The sequence below is a fragment of the Cucurbita maxima genome, unplaced genomic scaffold (genome assembly GCF_002738345.1).
Source record: "Cucurbita maxima cultivar Rimu unplaced genomic scaffold, Cmax_1.0 Cma_Scf00016, whole genome shotgun sequence".
NCBI lineage: Eukaryota > Viridiplantae > Streptophyta > Magnoliopsida > Cucurbitales > Cucurbitaceae > Cucurbita > Cucurbita maxima.
In genome coordinates, this window is record NW_019272032.1 from 4,674,171 (window position 1) to 4,686,147 (window position 11,977).

The following is an 11,977-nucleotide window of genomic DNA, read 5'->3' on the forward strand; positions in this document are numbered from 1 at the left end:
CCATATCTATTGTGATTATTAGACCAACCATAATCATTTTTAATTTGAATTACGATCGGTATTCGGTATTCGAATTCAGTACCCAATAATCTCAACATTTCTCTACCTCCCTTGCAACATGACCACGTTAACTACTTAACTATATAGTATAGAATAGAAGAGTTTAATAAAAATGGAATAATCTATAATAAGAAAGTAACATTTTTGTCCCCTCACAATCAATCAAACTTCTATCATATAGTTCATTACAATTCAACAGTCTTCTTGCAAAGGGTATTGACTATTGACAATCTCTCTCTGTCCCTGTCTCTGTTGAGTTCATGTGCATCATTGCATGCATATGTAATTATGTTGCTTTTTCCATTGTTGCATTCATATTGCAGGCCAAGATCATATCTATATAATAAATTAAGTAATTAGTTTTTTTTTTTTTTTTAATTATGTATTTGTCATTTTGGCATTAAGCTTTTAATGAATTGTAATGAATTGTATTATAAAGGCAAGTTGTTTGACAAAATGACCTGAAGGCTTGCCTCCAATTTAGGAGTGTCCTAATCAATCCTGTTTGTGTTGGGTGTCGGTCACTGCTACTACCATGGGCGATGCGCAGTCGTCAAATCTGTTTGTCCGCAACCACCTACACAACGATCCTGCGACGTTTGTTTCGGAGACGGAGAGACGACGTCTGTGGCAGAAGGGCGCAATGGTCGGAGGCGCATAGTGGGTGGCAACGAGAAAAACTAAGATGTCTAAAGCTCCTACATTTTTTGTAGTTAACTATTTTATCATTTATTAATAAAATAATCTATTATTTTATATTATGTATAGCATATTGTACGAAATCAGAAATTACTGTTAATAATTTAAAGGGTTTATAATATGTGGATAAAGCCACAAACTTATTGTAATAATATTCTTAATACGACCCATTTTATGAGATAGATTATGTGTCATCCAATAATAATCTTGAGTTAGTTTTAAACTTTTACGCGCACAAGGACTTGCATGATTGAAAATGAGTTTTGTAGCAAATTTATCATATCTATCATTTTAAAAACTTGACCAATCAGGGAGCTAGAAACTTAATTAATTAATCTTATGAGATGGAATTTACTCTCTCATATTCGATAAATAGACGAGTAATTCTTTTAAGTACGAATTTCAAGACTTAAACAAGGAGACTTGAGATGATAAATAAACTATTTTAATACTTTAATATTTTAATTATAAGATCAACAACCTAACTAACTTCATCTTATTGGGCTTATTATCAGTAAAGGTCTCCTTAGTATCTCTAAAGATAAATTTAAATAAATTTTATATAAAATAAATAAGTAAAGTAACATATTCAAATTAATATTTTAAATATATTTAATAGGGTAAATATTAAAATAAAGAATATATTTAAATAGGTAAAAAATGCGAATAAAGTTGAGCAAGTGAGTGGAGAGTCGGAGGGAGGTGAGGGACCAGTAGTGTCCGGCGGCTGAGGGTTTAAAAAAGACAACCCAGTTGCCTCTTTTTCCCTTTTTTTGTTTTTTTGTAATTTTAAAAGAAGAAAAAAAAGTGAATTAAAGTCCAAAAGAAGTTGAAAAGACATTAGGAGAAAAAATAAGAGAGTCGGAAGAAAGTGCAAAATGTTTTGGATTTTAGATTAAAAATAAAAGAGAGGGTATGTTGTGAATAAGCGTACAAAGGCAACAATGTTTCCATAAAAAGGAAATTAGGTAAAGAGAAAAGGGCACACAAAACACACGTCAACAAAACAAGGGGGCGTTTATACATAGAAACTTAAAGGTGTAGCTCCAAATCCAGATCCTCACTTGAACAACCTACCAAATTAACTGAACCCTTCTTCCTCTTCTTCTTCACCCCATCAACATCAGCATCAGCATCTTCATCTCCTTGAGGGCCTGATGAGGGCTTGCCCCCACTTCCATCAATGCAAGTCAAGGAGCTGTTCTCAATATTTGGTCTGAAACTGAAGCAGGATGGTGGTGGAGGCGGCAAACAGAAACTAGGGGTAGGGTATGAATTGTTATGCATCCAAGAAGACCAATATCTCAATCTTCCCCTGTCCCTTCTATGAACATTCATATGCCCTCCCAGCGCTTGAGCAGATTTGAATTCCCTCCTGCAAAAATTACAACTGTATTTTCTTGCAGGCCATTGGAGAAATTGATCGCTTGAAAATGTTTCTTGTTTGCCAAAACCCCATTGTTGTTCCTCATTCTTCACAACCTTCCCATTACTCATGCTCCTGTACTTACCTCCGTCCATGCCCCAACTTCAAACCTGATGCACAAAACAAACAAATAAGAACGAAATTTGTGACGAAAATGAAAACTGTTCTCCGCAGAGAGAGAGAGAGAGAGGGGGGGGAAGAGTTTATGAATGAAAAAGGGGTGAGCGAGGCATTAGTTGTAGTAAGAAGGAGATGTGTGGAGGCATATTTGGATACTACTTAGCAGCCAACACAATTAGGACACTTGAGCATGGCAGTGAAGTTGCTTTTTGCCAGTTCAAGAGGGAAGGACTGCCACATATCTTATTATTCCTTATTTAACTCCGTACTAGGCTGCTTCCAATAATATACAAAATAATTTTAAAATAAAACTACCATTTCAAAATACTTATCACACTTTTATAAGAAATAAGAAATATTTTGTTCTGCTCTCGACGTTGTAATGGATTTGTCACTCTTAACCTACATTTATTTAGTTAATTTGGTAGGTTAAGATTGGTTAGATGGATAATAATCGTAATGATTATTTGTTTAATTCAAATCTGTAATATGTAATATGAAGCAAGGAAAACTTTTTTTGAAATGGGTAGAAAAACATATTGCCATATTTGATAATATATGTTTAGGATGATTATTTGTTTTTAAGTTGGATAAAGATAGTATAATTCACAACAGGGACTACATTTTTGTTTTTATTAAACAATTAAGAGAATCAAAATTAAAAATTTGCTGGAAAAGTTTAGTTCCAAACAAATTTCTGTTTTGTTTTGTTTTTAATACCCTATTTTAAGATTTTTTTTTTTTTTTTTTTTTTTGAAAATATGTCTCACAAACATATTTTCTTCCTTCTCTTTGTATTGTTTTTTTATTTTGAAAACTATAAAAATGAAAATAAGAAATAAAATTTAATTTGATAACCACATATTTAAACTAATCTTAAAACAAAAATAAGAAATAAAAATACTTCTTTTTAATTATAAAAAATTTGACATATATTTTGAAGAAAACTTCAACTTGCGGAAACCAATGAAATTCAGACACGTGGCCTCACATTGCACTTGAGACGGTGATGAGCTGAAATAAAAATCCACCCTTTTGAGCAATTAAGAAAATGATCCATGCCACTGATAATGATTGATCTTTGATTCTTACAAACGTGTCAACAATCTGTGTCAAAAACCCATGACTGCTTTCTTTGCGCGCTATTCATTCAGTGCGGGGGATTGGGAGGGGGAAGGGAAGGAAAGGGCAGGGGCGGGAGGAACAGAGTTAATTAGGCGGAGCGATAATGAACTCTCTTCCTCAATTTTGTTCACTGTCTTCCTCCATTGATGATATCTCCACTCTAATTCCAGGTCTTCCCAATGATGTCGCGGCTTTACTTCTTTCCTTTCTCCCTTACTCCCACCATGCTCGCCTCAAATCAACCTGCAAATCATGGCGCCTCTTCTTCTCTTCTAATATCCTAATTTCCCTTCGATTCACTCACCCAAATTCTCTCTCTCACCTTCTCTGCTTTTTCCCTCAAGACCCTTTAATCGCTTCCCCTATTCTGTTCGACCCACTAAACCTTTCTTGGTGCCCTCTTCCCCCCATGCCCTGCAACCCCCATGTGTATGGTCTCTGCAATTTCACCCCAATTTCCCTCGGCCCTCACTTGTACGTCATCGGTGGGTCTCTCTTCGACACTCGTTCTTATCCAATCGACCGTCCTTCCTCCTCCTCCTCCGCTTTCCGATACGATTTCTATGCCTCCTTATGGGAACCCATCTCCCCGATGCTGTCGCCGCGAGGGAGCTTTGCGTGTGCGGCGGTTCCTGGTTCCGGTCAGATTCTGGTGGCTGGAGGTGGGTCCAGACACACGATGTTCGCGGCGGCAGGGAGTCGGATGAGCTCCGTGGAAAGGTATGGTTAAATCACTACCGAACTCAATAGTTTACGTGGGGTTGGGTTACTGTAAGAATTTAATCTTGTACCAATGATTTAACAGGTACGATGTTGAGAGAGACGAGTGGGTTGCCCTTGATGGGTTGCCCAGGTTTCGCGCTGGGTGTGTTGGGTTCTTTGTGGGAAATGGAGAAAAGAGAGAGTTCTGGGTGATGGGTGGGTATGGCGAATCGAGGACAATTTCAGGAGTGTTTCCTGTGGATGAGTATTACAGAGATGCAGTGGTGTTGGAATTGAGGAATGGCAATGGCAATGGCAATGGCGGTGGGAGGTGGAGGCAAATTGGGGATATGTGGGAAGAAGGGGAAAGAAGGAGGCTAGGGAAAATTGTGGTGATTGAGGATCACCATAACCATGGACAACCTGGGATTTTCATGCTTGATGGAGATGAATTCTTCAGGTTACTCTTCTTCTTTTAGTTGCCTTTGTGTTACTCAAAATTTGAGGAAGAATTCAGTTCTTCATTGATTACTTAAAGTGTTTGCTTTGGTTTTATGACTCACTACTTTTTATTCCCTTAACTATGGAAATGCCTTTTATCACTTTGTTCTCAAGCAAGTGTCTATTTCACATGTTCATTCTGTACTGTGGAAACCTATGGCTGTATTTGAATGGAGAAAAACTAATGGCAAACTACAAGTATATGATCCCATAAAAATGGATTCAGAGCATTAAACTATTTTCTTAGAATGCCTTAGTTTGCATGAGACAAGCTTTGGATTTGGAAACAAAATTTTCTTCAACTTTGAGTGCAAGGTGGATGCTTTCCACTTTCTGGCTGGCAAGTGTAATAGTTCAAGCCCATCTTGTTACCTTTCGGACTTCTCCTCAATGTTGTTTTTAAAACGTCTCTGTTAGGGAGACATCTCCACACCCTTATATAAAATGTTTCGTTTCCCTCTCCTATCGAGGTGGGGTCTCAAAATCCCCACCCCCTTTGGGGTCCAGCGTCCTCGCTGGCATTCGTTCCTCTCTCTAATCGATGTGGGTTCTCACAGCCCACTCCCCTTCGGGGTCCAGTGTCTTCACTGGCACACCACCCGATGTCCACCCCCCTTTGGGGGCTCAGTGTCCTTGCTAGCACACCGCCTGGTGTCCACCCCCCTTCGGGGCTCAGCGTCCTCGCTGACATTCGTTCCTCTCCAACCAATGTAGGATCTCACAATCCACCCTCTTCAGGGCCCAGCATCCTCGTTGATACTCGTTCCTCTCTCCAATCGATGTAGGATCTCACAATCCACCCCCCTTCGAGGTCCAGCGTCCTCGCTGGTAGTCGTTTCTCTCTCCAACCAATGTAGGATCTCACAATCCACCCTCTTCTGGGCCCAGCATCCTCGTTGACGCTCGTTCCTCTCTCCAATCGATGTAGGATCTCACAATCCACTCCCCTTCGGGGCTAGCATCCTCGAATCTCACATTAAGGGTGTTGATGACCAGTTGAAAGAATTTATTGGGAGTGAGCTCATTAACTATTTGGAATGATCAGTGTTGGTTAACTTAAGATTTCCTCCCTTTTGTTGTTCTTGACCTGCAAATCGAGTTTCAGTCCAAATGTTGTTATGGGGTGTTTGATTGGGAAAGAAAACAGAAGAGATTTCCAAATTTATATCATCTGTATGCGGAGGAGAAAAGATATTACTTTTACTCATCTCTCTTCACCATATGGAATTCGCTATATTTGAACAGTTCTGAAACTGAATTTAAAACTGGAGTTTAAAATTCTTATGATTTGTCATCTCCTGATCTCCATCTGCTATGTTTTAGATATGAAATGACATCAAACAGATGGGTTGAAGAGGCAAGGGTACCTAGAAAGACTCCTTTCAACTCCTCATATGGCTTTGTTGCATTGAATGGAGAATTATATGTTATATCATTTCTGAAGACAGAGTCGGCCGAAGCTCGAAGGCTACGACATCACAAGAAAGGAGGATCGCTGTACATGCAAATCTACGATCCCGTGAAGAAGACGTGGAGATCTCTCATTACCAGGTCGCCTTTTCAGCACCCCATGGATTTCGATACTGCAGCTATGTGTACCATTCGTATCTGAAATGTAAATAATACCTCCGCTGCTATCAACTACTCATTATTGCTTACAGATTTAGGCATATGCTGATGCTGATTGTTGTTCCCTGATAGCTAAGTGGCACATACGTTTGCATTCCTTTATGTACATGTTTAGAATGATCTACAGGCAAACTTTTTTTTTTTCTCTTCCTGGAAATAAATTTATCAACTCGAACATAAATATTGTACATCTGTGTATAGGCTGTTCAAGGATGGAGATAAAATACATAAAATTTTTATGTACAAATTCAAGCATGGTGGTTGGTGTTTTGTCTGCAACGTGGGATTGTCAAGTACTTTGATTCTGTGTTTCACACCTTCTTCTCAACACTTCATGGTTTCAAAATTAACCCAAATTCTGTGTCTAAGATATGGTTCTGAGACAGGAAATGTCGCATACATATTATGGGTGTTTGGTGATTAATGTGTTTAGGGTTTGTTTTTACCATGAAACAGAAACGTAAGCCTTGTTTGAAAATTGAAAAGGCTATAGGTTATGTCGGAATAAAGGGATGAAGGGGTAAGAACAAAAAAGGGTTTAAGATGTTTTGAAAGCTTGAAATTTTCATCAATAAAAGTCTGGCTTTTGAATAAATTTGTTATTAAAAAGGTTAAAAACTGATTGATTCTATCAAGTATATGGTAGAGGGTTTGTGAAGGTGTTGGGGTTGAGCTGAATTGGTCTCCACCAAGCAGCCAACAAAAAACGAACTATTTTTTATTTATTTATTTAGTCAACGTCAAAATTCACGAAAAAGAAAATATTTAGATTTTCAAGTGTGTTTGATATTTTTCCTAATATTCTCAATTCCTTGTTCCTCCAACTGTGGTTTGGAAAAATAAAATTGCTATATTTTACCCTTTCAACGCTTTGTGAAATTAGATATGCTGGAAGGATTCTTAATTTTTTTTTTTAAATTATAAATTGAAATAATTACTTAATAATAAATAATATTGGCTATTTCGATATTTATAGCTACATTTTTTTTATTAAATATATATAAAATATTGTCGTTTTCATTTGACTTAATATTTGAACATGAAGCATGTCGTTGTTGTATTGTCTAACAAAGACCACACCTCGTACTATACATGCAATATTTTATAAGCTATCCACACGTTTTTTTTTTTTAGTTCAACAAACAAAAAGTGAATGTTCAAACTTTTAATCTTTACAAAAATAAGTTGAATATTGATAGAATGAACTATACATAGATTCACTAACCTATTACACGACTCAACTAGCTTTCCATGCCATGCCTATTTAATTCACTTTTAGTATTAACCATCAATCTTGCACCTTGTTCGATATTTTGGAGTTGGGCAATATATAATGAGTTAATAAAGAAGAAGTATCTCTGAGTTGGGCAATATATAATGAGTTAATAAAGAAGAAGTATCTCTAAAAGTCGAGGATATCGATATGATAATTTAATGATTAAGACACTATAAAATTGATTTTATGAGAAAGATTAGAAGCTGTTGAAGAAATTAAGAGGCTAGATTTAACTTTAACGAATGAACTAATCATTTATTTAATAACACAGTCCATCAAAGGACTTGTATAAAAAAAAAAGCACTATTAGTGAACATAAATTTTGCATGGGTTGCAACCAATTCTTTTCTGATGCCCCCAATCCAAATAAAAGAATTTCGTCCTGAAACTTAACTGAACCCAACCTCCATGGTTCCACCATTAAAAGACACTATCAAGAACTTTGAGCAGCTGAGGCAATGGGAGCCGGGTCGTGAATAGCAGGCGGCGCCTGGACGAAGCGGCCAGGGCCACCTGCGACATTCATCGTCTGGAGGGTGCATCGGCCATTGCTTTGCCCAGGAATGGTGCTGCATGGGTTGCGACCGGACGGTGGCACCGGGGCACGCTGCAAGACTTGAATAGGCAACACAAAGGCCATATCTTGCTTCGCCTTCATCCATTTCTCTCCGCTCATAACCCTTGCTGCCTCCATAGGATTAGGTAACAGAATGGTGAACAGCAGCACAAAGAACACCAAGCTAACTCTTTTAGACATACCCATATCTTAATTTCCACACAAAAGCTATCAACCAAACTAAATCTTCTTCTGTTTCTGTGATGAACGTCGGAGTTTAAACCAACTTTTGTGTTTGAAGTTTGTAAGCAAAATGAGAATGAGAGGAAGGAGTTGATGTATGTGTTTATATATATACATGTGAGGGCGTTTGGTTTTTGTCTGTGGGTGTAGTTTGACCAAAGACTTTTGGTTCTGAATTTGACGGAGTAATATTGTTTGAAAGGTTGAAAACAACGTTAGAATGAATCAAACGACACGTAGCTTGGACCAAACTGTTCGCACATATCCTAAGATTATTCAAATGGTAAATAATTAAAACTTTTGAGTTCAAACACAAAAGAACTCCTAAAATAATCCAACTCCCCTACCTAGTACTCCTGCCATATAATTGGTTCACAAACTGACTTTCCTTTTATCATGAACATTTGAACAAGCTAGCTTCAGTTTCATTTTAATCCAATCCGCATTACAACTTGGACTTTCACTTTCATCTCACTTAAATCATGAATTTGAATTTGAAACTTCTACAATCTTTCCCTTGGACATCTCGGACACCTCGGCTTCGAGTTTTTAACATGAAGCTTGAACTCACGGCCATGAAGAATGTCGAATGTCAATAGTAAGGCATGGAAATCTTGATCATCGACTAAATGGGTTCTGAAAATCATTTTCCAGAGCAGAAATCAAAGCACACAAATTGATCTGAAGATTTAAACACAGTTTTCATTGATAATCAGTTCATTAACTTATAACAATCCAATATAGAAGATGCCACATTTAGACATTAAACATACAAGGGAGAATGTAACTTGGTTTTTGCAGACTTCACTAATAAGAAATTTCCACATCGTAATGCAACAAAGTAAAGAAACTACATGAAAATCAACATGTTGAGGCTTGGCCTGATGTATATATAAAAGAGGTACTTTACAAATGATATCATTTTGATAGGGCAGCCAGCAGCTTCTCCTTCAACTGTTCTGCACCGCCACCTTCAGTTCTAATGGAGAATGAATGAATGACTTTATCGTTGTCGGATGTGGTCGTAACTTTGGATTCTTGAGCTTCAATTTGGTGTTCTCTAAATGTTTTGATAACTCTAGAAACAGGGTGCGAGTCCAGAGGACAACTCACCCTCACAACAGCATCCTCTTCCCTTGCCTGAAAATCAACCTCTGCACTTTTCTGCCTGCCATTAGCGATCTGTTTTTCAGCCTCCATAACTTTAATTTTCATCTGAAGGTCGGTGATATACGTAATGGCATCGCCGAGCAGAGAAGCCTTGTCCATCTTAGAGATATTTGGGACAACAGCCCTTAATGCATAGAATCGTTGGTTAAGCTTCTCACGTCTCTGCCGCTCTGCTTCCACATGATTCAATGGTTCTTCTCTCCCATTAGCAGGCTTTCTCCCTCTCTTCCTAGGTTTTCTGTCATCCCCTTTAGGAGATGACTCGTCCCTTGGAAACTCCAAACTCGAAAGTCTCGTCTGAGCATGTGGAAACATCTTTGCATCATTATCATCACTTCGACCCCCGTTGGAAGAATTTCCAAATACATGATTAGCACCTAAACCTTGCAGCTCAAAACCTTCGGAAGAAACATTTGTATCATCTTCCAACTTCGGTGAAAAGTTAATACTCAGCGATCGAGGTTGAGTTCCACCTAAACTTAACTCATGACCAAAGATCCTTGGGAAGGTCTTTAATTGGGCAGTGTTTGATCCCCCAAAGGCCGCTCTAACCAACTCTACAACACCCTGATCTTCAGGAATTGATTTAACGGAACCAAGTTCAACAACTCCCAACTTTACAGGTACAAAGACCAATGTCTGGACACCAGCCATTTTCGCTAAAAACCCTCTCGATTCATAATTACGCAGACAACTCGTTACATCCGAAGCCCATAAAGAGTTGCCGGATTTATATGACTCCCCCAGACTGCTTCCCGAGTCACACATGAACTTATAGTGCATTGAAGTTAGGTAAAGCATCTCGATATCTGAGGCTTCCTCCCTCCTTGCCCCATATCCATCTTTATCAGACCCTCCAAAAGAGGACTGAAGCATTTGAAGCACTTGCCTCTTCAATTCCTCTTTCTTCTCTCCCTGACCATCCCCACCAGGAATTGCAATTCCAATCTTTTCATCATTACAGTTCCCATCTCCCCAGATTAAAGCCAAGGCCCCAGATTTCAAGCTAACCACCCGCCAAAAGATTGCATAGTTCCAACTTGAACCATCCAAAAGTTTAGTTAGCCCCTGATTCACACTAAAATCACCAAGAGACAACTGCAAGTCCTCAGCCAAGATATTACTAGACGCCAACGACATCAAGAACTCACAAGCTTCACTACCAACAACTGATTCCACCAAAACCCTCTTTTCTTCGTTCGCCCAAAATTTCTCACCCATATTTCAGAAATGGAGTCAGCAGAAGGAAGAAACCCAACCTCCTCTACTTCTAAAATCACCTTCGCATAGCAAGTAGAGGTCGGAAAAACTCTAGTGACCAGAAAAAAAGAAAAGAAAGGAAAGGAAATGAAAATCAATTAGAAAGGGTGCAACCAAACTATTCAACACAAACAATTGGAACCCTTTCAGTGGCTCGTCGAACTACAATTCTCCAAAATCAACAGATCTTCGCTTAAACATCAACAAAACAATCAACAGCTCACCCAATTACCCAATTTAACAAATCCAAGTATTCAGAGCTAGAAGGTGAAGTGGACAAGGGGGCAAAAGCGATCCAAAGTCCAAAAAGCTCGAAGAAACGAGTTCAAAAGCTGACCTGAAAGTGAAGAGGGATCTGAAATGGAGGAGGAGGGTCGTCTCGATTTCGCGGAAACATCAGAAGAAAACAAGGGATTGATTTATTACTTTCTTTTAATATCTTCCACTGAAAAGAGTTGGCTTGGCACTTTGATGTGAATGATATGAAGGAAAGGTTGAAGTTTAGGGTTTGGGTCGCATGAATCGTGAGCATTTCGGTTCAACCCGTCTGAGTGGGTATTGGGCCGAGTCTTAACGCTTCATATTATCCACAAAATGCCAATAACGGTGCGTTTTCGAATAAATTAACCGACATTCTTAGCATTATCTTCGTTTGTGTTTGATTATGTGTTCACTAATGTGTTCCATTTTTGTATGTTTGTCACTAATCATTGAAAATCATTTTAATGAACATATTTACATTTTTTTCCCCTTTCTTTTTGCAATATTTACACGTCACGGTAGGTTCGTCACAATCAGGCCCAATGTATTATGGGCCTTCGTTGTAATCTAAAACTGGATTGGGCTTGAAAAATTGGCCCAATGTGACAACGAGACAACAAGCATTTATTCAAGAGGAAAAAAGAAGTGAGAAGTCAATATTCTGACTGTAGCAGCCGACGACTCGCCTTGCCTCCGTTGACTTGACCCAACAACCTTAAGAAAACTTGCAATTGTAATAATAGAATATAATTGTCAAGTCAAGTCTTCAAAACTAATTTTGGTTTCATTTATGGGTTTATTTATTTTGATATCTATATATAAATATCGAAAAAGAGCTAGTTTTGTGAAAGAAAAACAAAATTAATTAATTTTTATAAACAGATCGATGTACGAATAAATTCATATAAAAAAAAATAGTGGGAAATGATAATTAAAATTCAAAATTGTG

General features: G+C 38.1%; 4 protein-coding genes across 4 annotated transcripts; 1 reads left to right on the forward strand and 3 right to left on the reverse strand.

The window, feature by feature from the left end:
* Positions 1-1,791: 1,791 nt before the first annotated feature.
* On the reverse strand, positions 1,792-2,415 carry LOC111491428 (transcriptional regulator SUPERMAN-like). The gene has a single exon (XM_023140340.1). It carries the CDS (start codon positions 2,278-2,280, stop codon positions 1,792-1,794), a length of 489 nt encoding a protein of 162 aa, XP_022996108.1. The 5' UTR covers positions 2,281-2,415.
* A 1,038-nt stretch (positions 2,416-3,453) lies between these two features.
* LOC111491154 (F-box/kelch-repeat protein OR23) lies at positions 3,454-6,453 on the forward strand. Its single transcript, XM_023139927.1, has 3 exons — positions 3,454-4,150; positions 4,236-4,592; positions 5,957-6,453. Exons 1-3 carry the CDS (start codon positions 3,534-3,536, stop codon positions 6,243-6,245), a joined length of 1,263 nt encoding a protein of 420 aa, XP_022995695.1. The 5' UTR covers positions 3,454-3,533; the 3' UTR covers positions 6,246-6,453.
* Positions 6,454-7,748: 1,295 nt separating this feature from the next.
* Positions 7,749-8,392, reverse strand: LOC111491306. The gene has a single exon (XM_023140173.1). It carries the CDS (start codon positions 8,299-8,301, stop codon positions 7,972-7,974), a length of 330 nt encoding a protein of 109 aa, XP_022995941.1. The 5' UTR covers positions 8,302-8,392; the 3' UTR covers positions 7,749-7,971.
* A 621-nt stretch (positions 8,393-9,013) lies between these two features.
* On the reverse strand, positions 9,014-11,287 carry LOC111491184 (transcription factor bHLH3-like). Its single transcript, XM_023139976.1, has 2 exons — positions 11,105-11,287; positions 9,014-10,818 (listed from the first exon to the last, which is right to left on the reverse strand). The coding sequence occupies exon 2, from the start codon at positions 10,726-10,728 to the stop codon at positions 9,256-9,258; it is 1,473 nt and encodes a 490-aa protein (XP_022995744.1). The 5' UTR covers positions 10,729-10,818; positions 11,105-11,287; the 3' UTR covers positions 9,014-9,255.
* Between the last annotated feature and the right edge of the window lie 690 nt (positions 11,288-11,977).

Coding starts and splice junctions, on each gene's coding strand:
- LOC111491184 (XM_023139976.1), bottom strand. CDS start 10,728: ATGGGTGAGAAATTTTGGGCGAACGAAGAAAAGAGGGTTTTGGTGGAA.
- LOC111491154 (XM_023139927.1), top strand. CDS start 3,534: ATGAACTCTCTTCCTCAATTTTGTTCACTGTCTTCCTCCATTGATGAT. Junction 4,151..4,235: donor CGGATGAGCTCCGTGGAAAG/GTATGGTTAAAT, acceptor ATGATTTAACAG/GTACGATGTTGAGAGAGACG. Junction 4,593..5,956: donor GATGGAGATGAATTCTTCAG/GTTACTCTTCTT, acceptor GCTATGTTTTAG/ATATGAAATGACATCAAACA.
- LOC111491428 (XM_023140340.1), bottom strand. CDS start 2,280: ATGGACGGAGGTAAGTACAGGAGCATGAGTAATGGGAAGGTTGTGAAG.
- LOC111491306 (XM_023140173.1), bottom strand. CDS start 8,301: ATGGGTATGTCTAAAAGAGTTAGCTTGGTGTTCTTTGTGCTGCTGTTC.